Consider the following 19,012-nt stretch of genomic DNA (forward strand, 5'->3'; position numbering starts at 1 on the left):
AGTGCCATGATCTAATAAACGGACTAGAGTTGGACCAAGGCTTGGACTGGATGATCTCTGAGGTCTTTTCCAACCCAGTCCATTCTGTGATTCTGTAAAGAGGGAGAGGTTTGGGATGCAGGGCCAATATTCCTCACGTAATTAAGCAAATCAACCCTATTAAGAGACAATCGCACTGAAGAGTTGTCATCAATCACTCTCCCCCTCTCTTTCTTTATGTAATTATCCTAATTGCATGAAGGCCATTAAGCAATTCTTTTGGTAACGGGAGCTTTGTCACCGGCTCTCCGGGTTTGGCATTTCTCCATCTCCATCCACATTTTTCCGACGCCGTTCGGCCACTGGGCCGGTGTTTGTATGGAGGTGACATCCCAGACTGAGTTCCACTTTTTTTATTATTCAACTTTTTATACATAATAAATACAAACTTTTTACAGCCAATATAAAGAAAGCATTTGCAGGCAATGCTTTCAGTGTACTGACGCTGTACAGGATGATACGGCCGATACATGCCCTGTATGAAGAAATCATAGGTAAAAAGGAGGCATATTTGTACAACTTACTTTTTTTTTTGTTTTTCCTTTTTAAATAAAATTAGCAGCTCTTACAGAAAATATTTTAAAATACAACTAAAGAGATTTTAAATAACACTTTCTGAACTTTGAAAAGTCCGGGTGTGAAGGACACAGAATCAAACTGGCCAAAGAAATGGAACGTGAACACTATGGCAATAGTTGCTTTTCTTCTGTGCTGTGAAGCTTTCGAAATCATCGCAAACAGTTAAATCTTCTTTTTTTTAAAACCTTTTCTTTCTTTTAAACTTAAGAATAAGTTCGATAAACACATAAAAAAGACCTCGAACAGATCAACAGGACAAGAGGTGCAAAAAGAATGACAAAGATGGAAAAAACCTTCATTGGACAGTCGCCGGTTTCCGAACTGATCCATGAATGATTTTCCTTCCAACGGCCCCACTTTTGGTTTAAGATCCCACTGGGAAAGGAGATTGGCAAACACAAACGTCTCGGAGACCCAAGTATGTGCAAAGTTGATGATAAAAATCTTGTTAGATGAATTTTGTGTGTAAATGCAGCCTCAAAAAATAGCCCTTGTTAGTAAATGGAAGGTAGAAAACTTACTGGCTTAGGAAAAACAAAATGAAGACATAAGAGCGCATTGAAGAACCCATAAACCATGAAAAACCCAACCTTGTGATGCCTTTTAAGCGAAGCTTTGACCTGATGGAGATGGCTGGAAATAATTCAGTAAGCACACAAAGAAAAAGCTGTTTCCATCCAGTTTTTCCCTTTGTTCTGACCCTGTTGCGCCTCAGAACCCTTTCCTTGCAAACAACAAATATCGATTCTGATTGAAAACTGGATTTTTGGAATTCTTTTCTTGCCTTAGAGTAAGTTGAGACCAGAATCTTGGTCACAAAGTTGGGACGAAGGCTCCACAAAATTTTGGGGGGGCTTTGGCTGGTTCAAGGGAAAATGCTACAGGAGCATCCGATGCGAAAACTAAATAACGCGTGTAAATAGCTCTAAATGGAACTTCTACCTCTAGCCAGATGTTTTGATGACAAGGATACACTGCTACGTTGGATTATAAAGCACACGGCAATAACTGGGGTAAGAGTGACCCAAATACTTTAAAAAAAGTAAAAATTGCCCCAAATCTGCTAAGAAAACAAAGCAAATGAAGCTCAATTTCCAGGTCTAGACAAAACCTCACTGACTTTTCTACCAGTTGGCTTACGCTACGGAACAAGATGTTGCTACTAATTCAGCACCTCCGTATTAGAGACTCTATTACTAAATGTACTGCATAAATATTAATACAAAGAACATTTAGTTCCGGTTAACTGTTAATTACCGAAGAGGGGGGCGTTAATGGAATTAACGCCATGAGATCTGCCTCAGTTTTCCTTACCTATAAGATTAACTTTTCCTGCGTCTTCCTTTCTGCGAGGGGATTTTTCAAGAGGATCCAGCCTCTCCTTAGATTCATTTGTTCCGTTCCCTTTTCCGTTCCGCGAGATCCGATTAGGAGCTAATCAGACGAGTGATGCTACTTGAAGAACCAACAATCCTTACCACATTCCTATGGCGACAGTAATATACTGTACTAACGCACGTGAGCGAAGGATGCGACGACTAAATTGCATGAATGGAGGCTTTTCTTTTGCTTTTTCCTCAGCCTCCGTATAAAACTTGACCGTTTTCAGCCAAGCGCCAAACCTGCTCTGCGGCAAATAATCCTCTGCTCGCTGTTTGGCCCGGCTTGGTTTGTGCTAAGAGAGGAAGAATGATGTCTAGAAATCAAAACAACCCCCAAAGAAACCCCAAAAAAAGGCACGAAATATTCATGACTGCGGGAAGGAATCCACCGGGTCACCGCCACATCAAATCCTCCCTATCTCTTGCTCTATTCAAAGTCTTCATCATGCAAAGGTGCCTAAAAAACAAATGAGCTCAACCAAATCTCGCGTTTGGTCTTGATTGGAGCGCTACGGCTTAACTAGTCCCGGCCTTAGACCAGCGTGATCTCCACGTCCTCGATCTTCTCCGTCGGCCGCCGATGATGCTGCGTCGGGGGTGGCGGAGCCGCTCGCACCTGGAATGGTGAGAAATCACAAAACCGTCTGAATTTTGGCACTTGTAGAGGCTAAAAACTGGAATTTGGGGCTTGGAGCTCAAGGTGATGCAAATATATGGATTTTATATTAAGATGGATGGAACTACGGGGAGTAACCAGCTGGTTTTTAATTAAGCCATCAAGGTTCTTCGTTAGAACCTGGTGATTTTTGCCCAGGATGATGAGGAATCGTGACAGTGAGAACACACCGAGGGTAATAACTCATCTAATTCTGCCTGTATCCACAGACAATCCCAGACATAAACCTGGGACGGACTTTAGACTCGGTATTAAACACTGGAACGTGATGATGCCCTTGCCGTTAATTACATGGGCCGGACACCACACAAACCTCTTATTGCATTTAAGTAGCTTCCTTGTATTTAATCAAACAATCCAATTTAATCCCATTGAATCAACCCTGAACGATACACTCCTGAAATCTGATGCGATTTTTACACTGGAAAAGCTGAATCTGTGTCTTTTTACAAGGCGATAAGACAACGTGAAACTTCTCCGTTCAATATTTATATATTTAATGATGCAGAACAATCTCTGCCTTGTGTATGTAGATAAATAAGGATAACTCAGTGACTATTGGAATATTCAGAGTATCATTTTTGAACATCCAAAATTGCTCTTTTACTGCAGCCTCATTCACTGAGAATCCCAGGAAAATACAGATTTTACATCTTAATATGATTTAGTTTAGGACTCGGAAACCCCCAAAAACTTGATGTCAAATTTAATGCGAGGAGACAGATTCTGCAAGTTCAAAGTGATTAAATTCTTCCTTTCCTGGCAAAAATCTTTCTTTCTAGACATCGCAAAAGATAAAGATCTTATTGTGAAGAGTTTTTAAGCCAAACCCCTCAAATCAAGGGGTTTGGAAATAAATGTAACCCCAAACGCAATCGAGTTCCAAGAGAAACAGATTAAATCTGCCGGCAGAGAAGAAGCCATTGTAGAAATCACGATTAAACTGTTGTGGCATTTATTCGCCAGCTCTTTTAGTTTTGTTTAGGGGTTATAATACATGACAAGAACAGAAATGATCTCCCAATATAAGTTTATCGCCTACCATCTATTTTACTGTCATTTTGGTGTCATTTCCTCCCAGGTTACGTTTCACGATTCCCACGTTCACGCGGAGAAATGGGATATTACAGCTTAGAGGAACGACAGGGGATGGATGGAGTTCATTCATTACCAAAAGGGAGCGAACGCACTTTTCCTTGCACCATCGCGTTTTTTATATGTACTAATTGCATTTGCAGAACGTGAGGAGCCAAATCACTGGGTGCTGTATCCCCGCCCTGATTGGAATGGACCAACGTTGATTTAGCGAGACTCGGAGCGCCAATGAAACCAACCAGTTTCTGGTTCTCACTTACAGGCCGCAGTTTGCCGTAGGACGTTTCGGGAGGAATCCGCGGAGGCTGCGAGAAGCCAGGGGACTCCGAACCGAAGCTGTTTTCTGGAAGAGCAACCAACAACCCATCGCAAACCGGCCACTCGGTATCACCAAATTGGCTTTATTTTGCAAAACGAAACGTGGACATTGGAAATGAAGCGTTTAGCCAAAATGTGACTATCATAACATTTCGTACCGTTAGTTGAGGGCGATCTGGGGAAATACTGAGAAGCTCTTTTCTCCGGACTGTGGTAGGGACTGGTGGGAGGTTGGTCATAGAGTGGCAGCGGTGGGAGGTTGTGATTGGGCTTCGGAGTCGGCGATACCTGCGGTAAAAAGAGCGATTACGTGGTTTATTTAAATCACAGGTTGTCACCGAGCGGAAATTTTCATCCTCTCCTGGGTAATTTAGTATTTTTTGAAGGTTATCTGAAAAGAAATCATTGCATCGAGTGCATCTCTCTGCATGTATATTCACAATTGTGAATTCTATCCCGTTACGATCGTGAGTTTTATCCCGACTCATTGTATATATTTCATTTATATATTAAGTTTGCATCATCATCTCAAATCAAAGAATAAAAACACTGGAGAAATGACTTTCTAGGGAACATGGAAGTTCTCATTCTAACACAATTACACATGAGGATGTGTCTGATTTTCTAATTGGATCTAAGGATGCCAGGACTATACTGAAATTAGGACTTTTTGCCAAAATTACTGTAATACAATATTTGCCAGTATTCTCCCCTTCAAAAATGGGGAGGATACAGCACAGATTTAAGTATGAAAACATTAAATTAGGGCTGAGAGAGCCTGTAATTCGCTTCTTTGCCAGGTTCTGTTTGATGTCGCAGTCTGCACCATAAATTACAAAAACTAGACTGTGAATTGTCTCCTTCGCTTCATTCCCTTTCTACCCCAACACTCGCCTTTATTCCCGAATCCGTTATGTTTGTCAAAATATCAGCTGATCATTATCAGGCTGGGTAAGAAACCAAAAGGTAAGAAGAACTCAGGGGGTTTATTTGCTTAAATTTGTTCTGATTTTTGCCCCTGAAGCAGCAGCGGATCTTCGCAAGCCTTGCAAACCTGCTCTAAAACCTCTTTCCGCACCTGAGTATCTCCAATCCACGGAGCGTCTCCGTTTTCGGAGGCCGTCAGCTCCTCAACCAACACCGACGGGAACACCCCGACGCGCCCGTTGAATTCTCCTTCCCAAAAACCATCGTCGTCTTGGTTTTCCTTGTTCAGGATGCGGATGATGGCTCCTTCCGGGAAGGACAGTTCATCGTCTGTCTGGCCCTCGTAATCATAAAGTGCTTTTACAAAACAGACTGAAGGAAAAAGAAAAGTGTATTCGGCGTGAGCTTAATATAAATAGTAAGTACTATGTATATTTTTATGGTTGGGCTTGATTCTAAAGGTCTTTTTTGCTGGAGAGAGTCCAGCGCAGCCACCAAGATGCTGAAAGGAGTGGAGCATCTCCCGTGTGAGGAAAGGCTGAGGGAGCTGGGGCTCTGGAGCTGGACAAGAGGACACTGAGGGGCGACCTCATTAATGTTTACAGATATATAAAGAGGGAGTGTCAGGAGGATGGAGCCAGGCTCTTCTCGGTGACAACCAATGGTAGGACAAGGGGCAATGGGTTCAAACTGGAACACAAAAGGTTCCACTTAAATTTGAGAAGAAACTTCTGCCCAGGGAGGGTGGCAGAGCCTGGCCCAGGCTGCCCAGGGAGGTTGTGGAGTCTCCTTCTGTGCAGACATTCCAACCCACCTGGACACCTTCCTGTGTAACCTCATCTGGGTGTTCCTGCTCCATGGGGGGATTGCACTGGATGAGCTTTCCAGGTCCCTCCAATCTCTGACATTCTGGGATTCTGATGATTCTATAATGATTCTAAATGATTCTATAATTCATATTATTTTAGTTTTCCTTAATTTTAGTTAGGCTTAACTCTATGAGATAGGTAAATCATACAGATTTGCTATGAGATGACTGAGAACAGTTGTGCTCAGAAACAGGTCAAATAGAATGATGGGGACAGACTTTTGAGCAGGGCCTGTTGCGACAGGACAAGGGGTGATGGTTTTAAACTAAAGGAGGGGAGACCTAGATTACATATAAGGAAGAAATTGTTGCCCTGAGGGTGGTGAGAGCCTGTCCCAGGTTGGCCAGAGAGGTGGTGGATGAACCATCTCTGGAGACATCCCAGGCCAGGCTGGACGGGGCTCTGAGCAGCCTGAGCTGGTGAAGATGTCCCTGCTCATGGCAGGGGGGGCACTGGGGCAGCTTTGATGGTTCCCCAACCCAAACTGTTCCAGGATTCTACAAAACTCTCCCGTACGACATCCAACGTCGATATGCAGAACGATTTTAAGAACAAGCTCAACACAGGATTAATTAATTTCTTGGTATTTACCGCTGGAGTCTCCGTTCAGGCTGCCTGAGACTAAATCGGCCTCGGTGGAGTTGTTGGAGGTGTGGGACCGCGCGTCCAGCGCCGCCAGCGACTGCAACATGCTCAGGAGGCTGCTGGACGTCGGGAACTGCAGGTACTTCTCGGGCACGTACCCCACCTGCCCCGCTTTGTTACGGGCCTGGGATCAAAGGACAGAAATGACAATAATCCAAACGTTTTCACTCATCCCAAGTTTTACTTCTCAAAGCGACAGCAAAAAGCAAATAATCTCAGAGAAATTGATACCTTCACCCAGTCTTCCATATCTCCATCCTCGATAACCTCCAACACCTCGTGCTCCTCTATGGTCAGTTCATCCGGCTGAGAAGCCTGAAGGAGGAAATGGGAAGAGCAGAAAAGTGTTTTCAGGTGCAGTGTAAGGAATATTCTCATCCAGGTTTTTATTAAAACTTAAATGGCTCTAAAAAATTGAAAATTTTATGACGTAGAAAACTTTAAATCATATTTATAAGGGTGTTTGTCTTGACAGGACAGACCTCAGACCCATTTACTTTTGAAACCCTAATTACTCCTTACTCTGCGACTAAATCTGCCGCAGCTTTCCCAACTAGATGTATTTAATGCGAACCATTATTGAGCCAAATTCCAACGTTCTACCTCCCACAGACATTACATCTATTTCACTAATTGTTTTTTAAACAAATCACAAACCTTATATGAATAAACAACTTTGCAGGTGAGGGGATAATTTCTTAGAGTACCAGAAGGACTAGAACTACTGTCATCAAACACATCCATGTTGTCTTCAAACTCTTCCCCTTCTTCCTTTTCTGCGTCAGCGTTAATCTATGAAAACAAATCCAATTTGGCGTTACAGCATCACATTAAAAAATAAGTGAAGAAATAAGAAGAATAATGAATTGATAAATATTCTTCGGTGTAGGTTTTTTAGTCCTCGAGATTATTAAACTGGATTAAAAACCAATATTCAAGTCTCAGTCAGCAAACAAAGCCAATATAGGGAAGCAAAAGAACAAGAGCTGTCACCAAACTACATCTTTACTTAGTTCTATTTCTTCATTCAAGACTTAAAAACGTCTTTAAAAACAACAGGAGGACATTTTGGCAGCTCCAACTCAGCTGGACAATCGTCTATTTTTTATTGAAGCTGTGAACCAGTGACTAACGGACCTTGTGGTGCCATTTCAGAGGAACGGCCAAGAGTTTAATGGAAAAAAGAGTCACTTACGGAGCATTTATTTTATGAAAAGATGAATGTACCTGTGACCATGAGTTACGAAATGAAACTGCAGTGGAAATACTTGAATACTTCAAGTTTCTATAAATGTAGCTGGGGCAACGTTAACGTGAGCTGTGCCTTGGCCTTGTGCCTGGCTTAAATTTGGAATAAACACTTTATCTCATGTGAAAATAGGCAAGTCCTTTGACTCAAAAGCAACACTGTTCTGTATTTGCCATCTTCCCTTTATTTATTCCTGTCCATTTGGGAGTGAATTTGGTATTTCTCGTGAAGACCGAAAGGCTGATACATCAACAAAAGTTAGGCTGAGACTAAAAAGAGGCTCCCTGTCTGTCTTAACTCTGCTCCGGAACATCTTTGTTCTTCTAGGCCTGAAGTAGAAGAGCACAAAGCTTCATGATTTGATGCCTTCATTAATTTTTATGTTACAATTTTTAGGACACATCCTTGTAATTAATATGAAGTCCCCCCAACACGTTTCCATTCATTGCTACTCAAATGCGTCCATGGATTTTGCAGCAACAAAAAAAACACAAACACAAATTCGCAGTCCTCCCTTGTTCATGCTATTGATAAATTACCAACCAACCCTAAATTACAGCAAATTTACACTTTCCTCCCTAATTTCTAACTCCTTTTGCTGTGTCCCAGCAGCCAGAGCTGACGTTCAGCTGACAGTCGTATGAACCATCATGGAAATTCTTGTTTAATGTCTAGAAAGACTCGTTTGTAAAACATCTGGTCCCGGTTTTCGAACACGAGGAGGAAAAATCCATTTGAACTTGCAGCGTGTGGGCCTCTCCGGCTCCTCGAATAGAAACATTTAGGCAGGCGGAGGGAAAAGGGCGTTAAAGAGACAGAAAACTTGGCGGTTTGGTTCATCAAACTCATCTTTCGACAGAGCCGGGGAGCATTTTGCAACATGTATTTAGGTTTTACAGACTGAAACCACAATTTGCTTTGCGCAGGTTGGTGGTATCAGATGATAATCACGCTTGGATATGGAATAGTAACCTAATAGTTGAGAGATGCTATATCCCTTTATGGGTAAAAGACATCTATTTTCTTGTAAACGTATGAACTGCAAATGTTATTTTTAACTCTGCGATACTGTATTTCTAGTGTACAAATGTTTCTTATAATTACTGCTTCAAGTCCCAGCAAACAGAAAACACAAACTCCATAAAGACGTTATTTTCTCTGCTTTTTCTGATTCAATGACATAATATTTACAATATATTTCTTGTAGGCAGCATAAAGGTTTCCCAACGACGTCAGCATGTAAGAGGAGCATCGCACATGTTTTCCAGGTGACGATTACAATTCAAAACGATGATAAAAGTGGTTTGGAATAAGAAATATACCCTCCCAAGATTACGTGTTTCTTCATTAAATCAGTCAGTCAACTGGAGAGGCGATCGGATATTAAATTCTTCAGCTCGTTATATTAGCGCAGCAGGTTAAATAAATGACTTAATATCGAGCCATCGACGCTACTTTTCGCTTTAAGCTCCTTAAAAGAAAATCTACGGAGAGCTTTGCTGGAAAAATAACGTCGTGACAAACACAAAGAGTAAAGGATGTACGGATGGCAGGTAACTGGGTTTTGACCATGAAACGTCGTCCACTCGACAAGGATGAAGTGAATCGCCGCTGCCGTAATGCTAATAATTGCAAGCAGCGTAATTTCGGTAACGGTTCTAAGAATTCCAGCGATGGGCTGTGCTTGTCCGGCCTGTCAAGGTCAACAGCGTCTTTTTATGTCTATGGGTACGTTCGTCAGTGTAAAAGCGGAAAATAAGGATCAGAGCTGAACCTCCCACGCTGTGGCATCTGTTCGCCGGCCGGGGACCAGCACGGGGTTTGGATCCAGGGCCAAATGTTGGCACAGCCGATGAGACAGAGAACAAGGTGTTGGGTGGGAGCCAAGATACACAGCGGGAAGTTAAAGGAGGTGGAGTAGAGGAAGAAAAGGGAAAAAAGCACCGTTAAACGCAGCTCTGTGACATATCCCCAGGTCTCCCGGCTGGAGAGGGGCTGAAATGAAATTCGGCACGAGAACTGCTTTGGGATGTGGGAAGGCAGAAGCTTGGGTGTGCATATTCCATCTTTAGTCTGTAATTAAAGTGAGGCCAAACCTCCAATCCTGGGGGCAGTTTTGGGCCCCTCACGCCAAGAAAGGCCTTGAGGTGCTGGAGCGAGTTGAGAGAAGGGAACGGAGCTGGTGAGGGGCTGGAGCACAAGTGTGATGGGAGCAGCTGAGGAACCTGGGGGGTTTAGACTGGATGTTGGATTAATTTCTTCCCAAAAAGGGCTGTCGAGCATTGGAAAAGACTGCCCAGGGCAGAGGCTGAACATGAGCCAGCGTGTGCCCAGGTGGCCAAGAGGCCACCAGCATCCTGGCTGGTACCAGCACTGGTGTGGCCAGCAGGCCCAGGGCAGTGACCGTCCCTGTGCTGGGACCTGGGGAGGCCAAACCGCCAATCCTGGGGCAATTTTGGGCCCCTCATCTCAGGGCTCAAAATGGCAGCCCCACAAGAACCAAAATCACCTCAGAACACAAAATGATGGCACCAGGGGCACCAGAATCACCTCAGGGCTCAAAATGGTGGCCAGAGAGGTGGCGGGATCACTTCACAAGAAAGGCCTTGAGGTGCTGGAGCGAGTTGAGAGAAGGGAACGGAGCTGGGGAAGGGGCTGGAGCACAAGTGTGATGGGAGCGGCTGAGGGACCTGGGGGGTTCAGCTGGAGAACAGGAGCTGAGGGGAGACCTTCTGATCTCTGAACTGCCTGAAAGGAGCTTGGAGCCAGGGGGGTCGGGCTCTGCTCCCCAGGAACAAGCGCCAGGAGCAGAGGAAACGGCCTCAAGTTGCGCCAGGGGAGGTTGAGGTTGGATGTGGGGAACAATTTCTTCTGCAAAGGGCTGTGGGGCATTGGAACAGGCTGCCCAGGGCAGTGCTGGAGTCACCATCCCTGGAGGGTTGGACAGACGGACATGAGGTTCTCAGGACATGGGGCAGTGCCAGGAGAGGGTTATGGTTGGACTCGATGATCTTGAGGGCCTTTTCCAACCAAAATGTTTCCATGATTCTAATTTTGCTATTAACCCTGGGAATAACGTTCTGCAAATCCCTGTCACCGTGTGTGAGCTCTGCTGCAACGTCTGAGAAGAAACATCCCAAAATTGTGAAGAAAACACAGAGCAGATTCGGGAGCCTCAGGGTTTGCTCACTCGCTGTTCTGAACTATTGTTGACCTACATGAAAATAGCTGTAAATCCAAAAAAAACCCCGTTTCCCTCTAAGGGTTTGCCACCATTACCAAGAAAACAATAAAGAAGCAGAAAACCACGATGAAACATGGGAACGAGCGGGATTTTTTTCTGCGTAGATACCACATACTTGCTGAAATGGAGATTCTTCCTTCTCTTAGGTGGTCAGTGAAGGCAAATCCTCCTGCAAATCATTTGCAATGTGCTCAAAAACCACATTGCCCCTGAAGGTTTTGTTACACAGAACATACATTCTGGTTGTCCAAGGAATTTAAAATAAAGTGTTAATTAAGTAATTTTAATAGTGTATGAAGATTATACTTAGAAAAGTATCCACATGCAAACCAGGACTTTATCACAGAATCACAGAATCGACTGGGTTGGAAAAGACCACAGAGATCATCAAGTCCAACCCTCGGTCCAACTCCAGTCCATTGACTAGATCATGGCACTAAGTGCCATGGCCAATCTCAGCTTAAAAACCTCCAGGGCCGGTGAGTCCAGCACCTCCCTGGGCAGCCATTCCAATGCCTGACCACTCTCTCTGCACAGAATTGCTTTCTAATCTCCAGCCTCAATTTCCCCTGGCAGAGTTGAAGCCCATGCCCCCTTGTCCTATTGTTGATGCCTGGGAGAAGAGCCCAATCCCCACCTGGCTAGAACTGCCCTTCAGGTAGTTCTAGAGAGTGCTGAGCTCCCCTCTAAGCCTCCTCTTCTCCAGACTAAACAAGCCCAGCTCCCTCAGCCTCTCCCCATAGGGCTTGTGTTCAAGTCCCTTCCCCAGTCTTGTTGCTCTTCTCTGGACCCGCTCCAGCACTTCAATCTCTTTCCTGAGCTGAGGGGCCAGAACTGAACACAATACTCCAGGTGTGGCCTCCCCAATGCAGAGCACAGTGGAAGGATCACTGCCCTTGTCCTGCTGACCACGCTGGTTTGGATACAGGACAGGACACCATTGGCCTTCTTGGCCACCTGGGCACACTGTTGGCTCATGTTGAGCTTCCTGTCCATTAGTCCCCCAGGTCCCTTTCTGCCTGGCTGCTCTCCAGCCACTCTGTGCCAGCCTGGAGCGCTGCAGGGGGTTGTTGTGGCCAGAGTGCAGGACCCGGCCCTTGGCCTTGTTGAACTTCATCCCATTGGAATCAGCCCATTATAAAAGCCTCCGAATTTTGTTTTCTTTCAGTTTTGTTTGGGATTTTTCTGTCTGGTTGCTGCTCACTTTCATTCTCACCATCTCTCTCCTTTCCTTGTTATACTACACGTTGGTAAAGTAAAGCACAGATGCATTGTCACCAGGTTTCTCTGCAAGTAGAGCTACCTGTCTTCTAGACTGTTCTGGATACATCATCTTCTACCAAGACATTCTCTCTTGTGGGAAACAAAAATGTAGTCCACTTTGATAGTGGAGCAAGTAAGAACATAACTGAATGAATCCCAGATCACTGGGGATGACCATTAGATCTGCAGTTTGTCAAGTGGCATCTGATGTTGAATCTTTGCATTTTGTCCCGAGTCCGAGGAGATTAAGACCATTATTACCCTACCACCAGTTTCCAGGGTAGGCTGGAGTGTGGATATGCCACTGAAATGCTATCCAGTGCACTAAATTATGCAAAAATCAGGCAGTAAAATGTCTGTCTTGTTTGTTTGCACGTTTTGCTTTTTTCCCATGACCTTCAGCCACACGCTCCAGCCACAAAAAGCTACAAGATTATTCCCATTACCTAAAAACCAACCGAATATTATCAATTTGCCTTCATATTTGATCTTAAGCCAAGAATTTCTCCTAGAGAAGAACCACGTGGGTTCGAGGTGAGGTTGGAAACGGTACCATGTGCGCAGAGCCGTTGTTGGTCACCGAGGGCAGCCCGGCCCAGCGCTCGTTCTCCAGCTCTTCCATCACTTGGTTCATGGCGCTTTTTAACCACGTATCCACGGACACGCCGATCTGCTTCAGCAGCTCCAGACGGGCTTCGGCTTTCAGCTTAATTATCTGCAAAATTCAAATGCGAAAGGCAGGATTATTTCCCGATCCGTAAATGACGCGGGTGGCTCCGCGCGGTAACGCGGCCGGCTCTTCGTTTCCTTCCCTGCAGGACTGTGATGTGAGCTGAGAGGGGGAATGGTTTTGTAGAAAAGTATTCCCCAAGTTGGTGTTTTTACAGAATCACAAGGTGGTTGGGGTTGAAGGGACCTCTGGAGATCCCCCAGCCCAACCCCCCTGCTCACGCAGGGTCACCAGAGCAGATCACACAGGGTCATGTCCAGGCGGGTTTCAATGTCTCCAGATAAGGAGACTCCACACCCGCTCTGGGCAGCCTGGGCCAGGCTCTGGCACCTCCCAGCAAAGAAGTTTCTCCTCATGTTCAGGTGGAGCCTCCTGTGTTTCAGTCTGTGCCCGTTGCCCCTCACCCTGGCGTTGGGCACCACTGAACAGAGTCTGGTCCATCCCCTGACACCCACCCTGAGATACTGATCCATTGATCACATCCCTCTCAGCTTCTCTTCTCCAGCTCAACAGCCCCAGCTCTCTCAGTGTCTCCTCATCACAAAGATGCTCCAGACCCCTCAGCATCTTCGTAGCCCTCAGCTGGACTCTCCCCGGTAATTCCTTGTCCTTCTCAAACTGGGGAGCCCAGAACTGGATGCAGAACTCCAGATTCTGCCTCACCAGGGCAGAGCAGAGTGGGAGGAACAACCTCCCTTGACCTGCTGCTCACACTCTTCCTCACACACCCCAGGTACCATTGGCCTCTTGGCCACAGGCACATTGCTGCTCATGGTCAACCTGTTGTCTCCCAGGACTCCAGGCCCTTCTCTGCAAAGCTGCTCTCCAGCAGGTCAACCCCAACCTGTACCGGTGCCTGGGGTTGTCCCTCCTACACTTGCCCTGGTTGAACTTCATCCGGTTCTCCTCTGCCCAGTCCAGCCTGCCCAGGTCTCCCTGGATGGCAGCGCAGCCTCTGCTGTGTCAGCCCGTCCTCCTGGTTTGGGATCGTCACCAAACTGGCTGAGGGTTCACTCAGTGTCTTCATCCAGGTCATTGGTGAACAGGCTGAACAAGACTCTTCCCTCATCTACCCAGCCAGTCATACCATCACAGAACGCTGTCAGGTTGGTCAAACACTATGGTTTGTCAAACCATTCTGACTACTCCAAATAACCTTCTTCTCCTTTTTAAAATAACATTTATTAGTTTACACTAAATTTCTAGTCATATATTCTAGCGGTTGGTTAGTTTAGATTATTTTCAAAGCGCAAAAACCCAGACAAAAGCCAGTGCTTCACGGTATTTTTAAAATGAACATTTTGAATTTTTAAATTTAAAATTAATTTTTTAAAATTAAAAACTGCTGGGCTGTACAGCTTGGATGTCCTTTTGGGTCGTGACTAAACTGGATGCGATACCCAGATATAACATCAATACCCAAACATCACCTCAATACCCAAACATCACCTCAATACCCAAACATCACCTCAACACCCAAACATCACCTCAACACCCAAGTATCACCTCAATACCCAAACATCACCTCAATACCCAAACATCACCTCAACACCCAAACATCACCTCAATACCCAAGTATCACCTCAATACCCAAGTATCACCTCAATACACAAACATCACCTCAATACCCAAACATCACCTCAACACCCAAACATCACCTCAATACCCAAATACCATCTCAACACCCAAATAACACCTCAATACCCAAACATCACCTCAATACCCAAACATCACCTCAATACCCAAATATCACCTCAATACCCAAACATCACCTCAACACCCAAACATCACCTCAACACCCAAACATCACATCAATATCCAAATATCACCTCAATACCCAAACATCACCTCAATACCCAAATATCACCTCAACACCCAAACATCACCTCAACACCCAAACATCACCTCAACACCCAAACATCACCTCAATACCCAAATATCACCTCAATACCCAAACATCACCTCAATACCCAAATATCACCTCAACACCCAAACATCACCTCAATACCCAAACATCACCTCAACACCCAAACATCACATCAATATCCAAATATCACCTCAATACCCAAACATCACCTCAATACCCAAATATCACCTCAATACCCAAACATCACATCAATACCCAAACATCACCTCAATACCCAAACATCGCCTCAATAACCCAAATAAATCCAATGCGACACACAAACACAAACCCACCGACCCCCCAAAATGAAGCGATTTTCCATCAGCCCTTGCCGGAGAGCACAAGAAGCTTATTTGTCATGGAAAAAGGATGATCTTAAAAATTCCCAAATTAAATAAAGATCACACTCGACAAACCGTTTTGGAATTTTTGTCTTTCGAACAGAATGAAAATTTGGGTTTTCTGAGAGCTGGGTTCATGGCATGAATTGTGATGGGGCCAAGGCTTTAACAAATTCACGGCAAAACACCAACATAACCCAATTATTTAAGAATCTAAACAGAAGGAACGGAGAGAGTAACAGGAAGAAATTGAGAATTTCAAGAAATGTGAAATTCCGAATTTCAAGAAATGTGAAATTCCGAATTTCAAGAAAAGCAGAATTTCCAAGATCGCATCAAGAAGGGTGCAAATGTAGGACTAAAACTGAGGATATTTATGTCCATTCCAGCCCCGTCATCATCATCATCCTGTTGCGCTTACTCATCAGAGGAACAAAAATCAAGTGATTTACCCAAGTTCCCTTTGTGAGTCACAGAAACCCAGGGAACCGCCCCGGAGATTTTCCTGTCTTTCCTTTCACAGCATTGTTCGTTTTTAGCAAGTTAATGTGCAAAATAGCAAAGTTTTCTCTCTTCTCGCCCTTGCACGGGGATGGGAAACACTTAATTCAGCATCGCTGCCTGAAGTGACACATCGAGTTGTCACCGTCACGGGGCAACAAAGCAAAATCAGCTGAAACAGACGGGTCTAAGCAAAAATTAGAGGGAAATTACTTTTTCTGTAGCGGCTGAAGCACAGAAGACTATGAAAAAAATATATGTACAGTGAATTAAAATGCCAATTACAGATTCACAGAATCACAGAATGGACTGGGTTGGAAAAGACCTCAGAGATCATCAAGTCCAACCCTCGGTCCAACTCCAGCCCATTGACTAGATCATGGCACTAAGTGCCATGTCCAGTCTCAGCTTAAAAACCTCCAGGGCCGGTGAGTCCAGCACCTCCCTGGGCAGCCATTCCAATGCCTGACCACTCTCTCTGCACAGAATTGCTTTCTAATCTCCAGCCTCAATTTCCCCTGGCAGAGTTGAAGCCCATGGCCCCTTGTCCTATTGCTGATGCCTGGGAGAAGAGACCAATCCCCACCTGGCTAGAACTGCCCTTCAGGTAGTTCTAGAGAGTGCTGAGCTCCCCTCTGAGCCTCCTCTTCTCCAGACTAAACAAGCCCAGCTCCCTCAGCCTCTCCCCATAGGGCTTGTGCTCAAGTCCCTTCCCCAGTCTTGTTGCTCTTCTTTGGACCCGCTCCAGCACTTCAATCTCTTTCCTGAGCTGAGGGGCCCAGAACTGAACACAATACTCCAGGTGTGGCCTCCCCAATGCAGAGCACAGGGGAAGGATCACTGCCCTTGTCCTGCTGACCACGCTGGTTTGGATACAGGACAGGACACCATTGGCCTTCTTGGCCACCTGGGCACACTGTTGGCTCATGTTGAGCTTCCTGTCCATTAGTCCCCCAGGTCCCTTTCTGCCTGGCTGCTCTCCAGCCACTCTGTGCCCAGCCTGGAGCGCTGCAGGGGGTTGTTGTGGCCAAAGTGCAGGACCCGGCCCTTGGCCATATTGAACTTCATCCCATTGGAATCGGCCCATTTTTCCAGTCTATCCAGATCCCTCTGCAGAGCCCTCCTGCCTTCCAGCAGGTCGACGTTTCCTCCCAACCTGGTGTCATCAGCAAATTTGCTGATGATGATCTCAATCCCCTCATCTAAATCACCAATGAGGATGTTCAACAGGACTGGACCCAACACTGACCCCTGGGGGACACCACTAGTGACTGGCCGCCAGCTGGATGCAGCCCCATTCACCAGCACTCTCCGGGCCCGGCCCTCCAGCCAGTTCTTAACCCAGCAGAGAGTGCACTTGTCCAAGCCCTGGGCCACCAGCTTCTGCAGGAGTATATTATGGGAGACAGTGTCAAAGGCTTTGCTGAAGTCCAGATAGACCATGTCTACAATACTTCTAAGAGATGTTATTTTTAATTCTGTTTAGAAGAAATGTGATTTTTAAAAGCAGATAAGAGCACAATTTTGTATGTGAAATGTACAGGCTCTCCCACATAATTAGGGATGGAGATAAAATATGTTCATATGCATCACGCTACTCAGGTCAAGATTCAGAAAGATCAAGCCCAACGATGATTAAAGGCATATCCTTTAAATTTAATTGTGGCATCTTCTGACAGACTCATAAGCCCCTACCCACTGAAAATATTTACCTGAGCTATAAGAAGGTCTGAAATCACAAGTGTTTTGAGTTCCAGGGATGAATGGAATCGACATTTTATCTCTTGATCGGTCTTATAAAGATAAAACCTGTCACTTACAGTCTTTCTTTTGCTCTTACTTCTATTAGTTTGCGTATTTTAAAGCAATAATAACACGGAAACAATAATAATTTTAATTAATCATTAACCTGTTCTTTGGAAAAAAATAGTTTTAGGAGCACTTATCGAATTGAGAAGCGGATTTCTCACTATATGAAGCTAAACGGGACACACTTATATAGCACAGATGTCACTGCTGGGTCCTCTCTCCTGGGAACAAATATTCAAGATTTGGAGCGAAACCACTTTCTAACGACATCTGTGTGATTCTAATCCACATCTGCTTGGAGAGGAGGGGAGATGAGTGACTGTGGTACCCACTGAAGGTAACACTGATGCTGCCTCTTCTTTGGATGCTCCTGCAGCCCTGATGAACTCACGTGTCGCTCCGCGATGCTGGAGCATCATCAGATCCAACCTCAGCAGCGGCACATGGACCCACAGATTGGGCATTTGGGGTGCAAGAACAACTTAGTCCAAGGCAACCGATTCATCTGGGGGTGGGTTAGCGGCTTTGGTGGACTCATCATCCTTTGGTCATTTGCTTCAGGTTGAGAAACTCCCAGTTTCATCACGTTACTGAGCTGAGATGTCTCCGTGTATAGAATCACAGAAGCGTTTTGGTTGGAAAAGCCCCTCAAGATGATTGAGTCCAACCGTAACCCACCCCTGGCACTGCCCCATGTCCTGAGAACCTCATGTCCGTCTGTCCAACCCTCCAGGGATGGTGACTCCAGCACTGCCCTGGGCAGCCTGTTCCAATGCCCCACAGCCCTTTGGGGTAGAAATTGTTCCCCAGATCCAACCTCAGCCTCCCCTTGTGCAGTAAAGTAGCATCCCCTAATCTATCTTTATTTTCTGCTATTATATTACCAGCACTTCCCATAGACCTTCAGCAAAAGTTGCCTCAGAAGCGACCAGCCTGGTTGTTTTGCTGTTTTACCTCGTTATGCAATTTGCAATTAGCTTGAGTTATGCAACAGCACTAAACATCAGTCGGGTTCGCTGTAAACATCTGTAATTCCTATTAGTACTCGGGCTGCTTTAAACTGGCGTGTTGGGCCAAACTTGTGAGTTAAATAAACAAGATCCTTGACTGTACTCAGACAAGAGTATTTAATTCGAGGTACCCTGCAAATCCAATGGGTCACCCCGCTCTATTTACACATAGTGCTCTTCATATTCAACCAAAGTTTGTTCCAAACCACAAATGTTTGGAGTTTCATTCCACTGCAGACAAGCCGTAAAAGTATTTAGAGTATTAAGACAGGCCTGCACTTGAAAGATGTATAATGCTATTTACAAATATATATATATACATATTTTTTTTTTTAAACCTAAATAATTACACTGGTAGACCACGGTTAACAGCTTCCTACCTATATGAAAAAAAAGAAAATACCAGACAGTAGTATAAATTTATGGTGC

The 19,012-nt window shown here is 45.0% G+C and overlaps 1 protein-coding gene across 2 annotated transcripts in view; it reads right to left on the minus strand.

The window, feature by feature from the left end:
- Positions 1-379: 379 nt before the first annotated feature.
- FCHSD2 (FCH and double SH3 domains 2) overlaps positions 380-19,012 on the minus strand; it is a 164,926-nt gene continuing 146,293 nt past the window's right edge. The window contains exons 13-20 of one of the 2 annotated variants that reach the window (XM_082056778.1): positions 12,840-13,001; positions 7,188-7,322; positions 6,762-6,845; positions 6,477-6,654; positions 5,168-5,388; positions 4,248-4,377; positions 4,032-4,114; positions 380-2,616 (exon numbers count right to left, since the gene is read on the minus strand). In XM_082056778.1, the coding sequence (XP_081912904.1) occupies positions 2,533-2,616; positions 4,032-4,114; positions 4,248-4,377; positions 5,168-5,388; positions 6,477-6,654; positions 6,762-6,845; positions 7,188-7,322; positions 12,840-13,001 (1,077 nt within the window). In that variant the 3' untranslated portion in view covers positions 380-2,532. The remainder of the gene's footprint in view (positions 2,617-4,031; positions 4,115-4,247; positions 4,378-5,167; positions 5,389-6,476; positions 6,655-6,761; positions 6,846-7,187; positions 7,323-12,839; positions 13,002-19,012) is intronic. The other variant, XM_082056779.1, reaches the window with a different exon arrangement.

Source organism: Streptopelia decaocto (genome assembly GCF_964273445.1).
Source record: "Streptopelia decaocto genome assembly, chromosome: 1".
NCBI classification, from domain to species: Eukaryota; Metazoa; Chordata; class Aves; order Columbiformes; family Columbidae; genus Streptopelia; species Streptopelia decaocto.